Genomic DNA, 2,317 nt, shown 5'->3' with positions numbered 1-2,317 from the left:
TGGTAAATATTTATTGATATTATAAATATTGGGAAATAAAAATAAAATGATAGATCTGGCGAAAGTTATGTAGTTTCGTGAGGGAAAGAAAGATTTTTATTAAACACAAACAAGAAAGAAATGAAAATATCAAAGTGAGAAAAAGGAAAAAAAAAAGAATTAAAGGGACCGCTCGTCTGTGAAAATATTTGAAATGGATTTTTGTGTTGTGCGTGTGTGTTAAATTAACAAAAGGGAAATGATGCTAATTAAATTAAGGAGCTAGCCTCGAGTATTTCTTGAAGGTGGCTTAGTACAAACGGGATCTGGGGGGTTAGTTTTGGTCATGATACAAAGGGGACAAGAAAGAAGTGTGCTGGTTTCTGGTCGCGCAGTTTTAGCAATTAGGGGTGTATCGGGTACAAGGTGTACATCGAAGGGTGAAGTAAGGAAGACACCTGCTGACTGGATGTGGTTTTTCTGATCGGCGATTTATGGCGATTGCTAAAATCTGTAAACGGATCGACCATCTCGGGCCTCCAAGTTCAAAATATTAACCTGGTAACCCAAACCTTTCCTCTCTTTGGGAGAAAGGTCGATAAATAAACATACAAGTGACATTATACTGCTTGTTTTTTTTTCTTTTTTTTTCTCCCTTAATTCAATCGTTTGTAGTTTCTCCCATACAAACATTGGACTTGTGCCAAGATGATGGGATAAACAGGAAACCCCTAGCATACCGGTCTGGATTAATGATCATCGTCGACAGTGATAGGGAGGAATATTGTAGATGGGGACAATCTGAAGGGTGTAAATAAAAAAAAAATGCAAGTTTTGCGAGGGAGTTTATAATAAACGTTAGTGCGTATATACTTTTATATATATATACGGGTTACTGAATAATACAAGATAGTTGTATGTGTGAGTGCTAACTGTGAATTTATTTGATGTGCTCAAGAGTCAAGGTTAAAGGTTAGGTAGATTGTTTTATAGTACACAATGGTAGAGATTCGGGAGGCTAGCGTACGCGCGCGCACGTGTATGTATGTTTGTATATTTGTCAGTTGAATATGCGTATATATATAGATATGCATGTGTGTGATGTGTAAGCTATGTGTGTATGTATATGTAAGTAATATGCATGTGTGTGTGTAAGTATGTATATGTATTATGTATGTATGTATGTATATTTGTCAGTTGAATATGCGTATATATAGATATGCATGTATGTTCTATTCTACTTTTGTGTGATGTGCAAGCAATGTGTGTATGTATATATAAGCAATATGTATGTGCGTGCGTGTGTGTGTGTGTGTGTGTGTGTGTGTGTGTGTGTGTGTGTGTGTGTGTGTGTTTAGGAATGAGAGCGGAAGGAGAGAAGAGAAAATTTTCAGTGAAATGAAACTGACCTTTTTCTGCTGTTTCTCCCAGGCGGGATCGAGTAAACCTTCTCGGTCCCATTCCTCCTCCTCTTCCATGTATCCATCGCTATACTGGCCATCGGACATGTTCGAAACACGTTAGGTGGTATTAAGTTATCAAGACAGAGTGAGAGAAATAAAATGAAGATATTCCCAAGGCGGGTAACGACCGACACCACCAAACACTACTACGCGTAATGCTTTTTACAACTTTTAATGATGTCTCCTCTTTTACTTCATTAAAAGAATGCTATGCGAGAGTGTGAGTGTGTGTGTGTGAGTGTGAGTGTTTACGTGTGTGTGTGTGAGTGAGTGTATATGTGAGAGAATATGAAAGTTGGTGACAGAAAAAAAACGACAGGCGCCGACAGGAATTAAGTAGCCAACGTAACACCACCAGCTATAGCTTCTCTCCTCTTAATTATATATAAACATATAATATATATAGCTAGAATATATATTTTTTGCAATGATGTATCTCAGATTTTTTGTGCTCGTCTTGAGTTGGGTTCAATCTCCAGAAGAGACAGAGAGAGAACGCGAGCGAGAGAGAAACAGAGAAACAGAGACAGCGACGACTGACACTCCACAAACAACACCGCCCCGCCGACTGTTCAAGATAAAGTCTCAGTGTGAGAGCGAGGGCTGACGACTAACTTCGGTGCTTACCGCTTACTTCCGCTACACTCGTGATATCGCACCGAACTTACACGAACATTACCGAACAACAAACATTTACCGTTGGGTTTTCTCATGGAAAATACTTAACTTTGATATTCTCGTAAGCACATAATATATATTTATATATATAATACACACACATAATGTATATATATTTATTATATGTATTTATTTTCTCTTAGTTAATAATTAACTCGGACAAAATAAATTGGTTAATAGATACCAGGGTAGCAAAG

The 2,317-nt window shown here is 37.6% G+C and overlaps 1 protein-coding gene across 2 annotated transcripts in view; it reads right to left on the bottom strand.

The window, feature by feature from the left end:
* The window catches only part of LOC106875711 (alpha-actinin, sarcomeric), a 149,756-nt gene extending 147,714 nt beyond the window's left edge, over window positions 1-2,042 (bottom strand). For both annotated transcript variants that reach the window (XM_014923958.2, XM_014923959.2), the window contains exon 1: window positions 1,389-2,042. In XM_014923958.2, coding sequence (XP_014779444.1) covers window positions 1,389-1,487 — 99 coding nt within the window. In that variant the 5' untranslated portion in view covers window positions 1,488-2,042. The remainder of the gene's footprint in view (window positions 1-1,388) is intronic.
* Between the last annotated feature and the right edge of the window lie 275 nt (window positions 2,043-2,317).

This window comes from Octopus bimaculoides, chromosome 6 (assembly GCF_001194135.2).
Source record: "Octopus bimaculoides isolate UCB-OBI-ISO-001 chromosome 6, ASM119413v2, whole genome shotgun sequence".
Classification (NCBI taxonomy): Eukaryota; Metazoa; Mollusca; class Cephalopoda; order Octopoda; family Octopodidae; genus Octopus; species Octopus bimaculoides.
The sequence above is the reverse complement of the archived record's forward strand: the minus strand, read 5'-3'. Positions and strand labels throughout refer to the sequence as shown.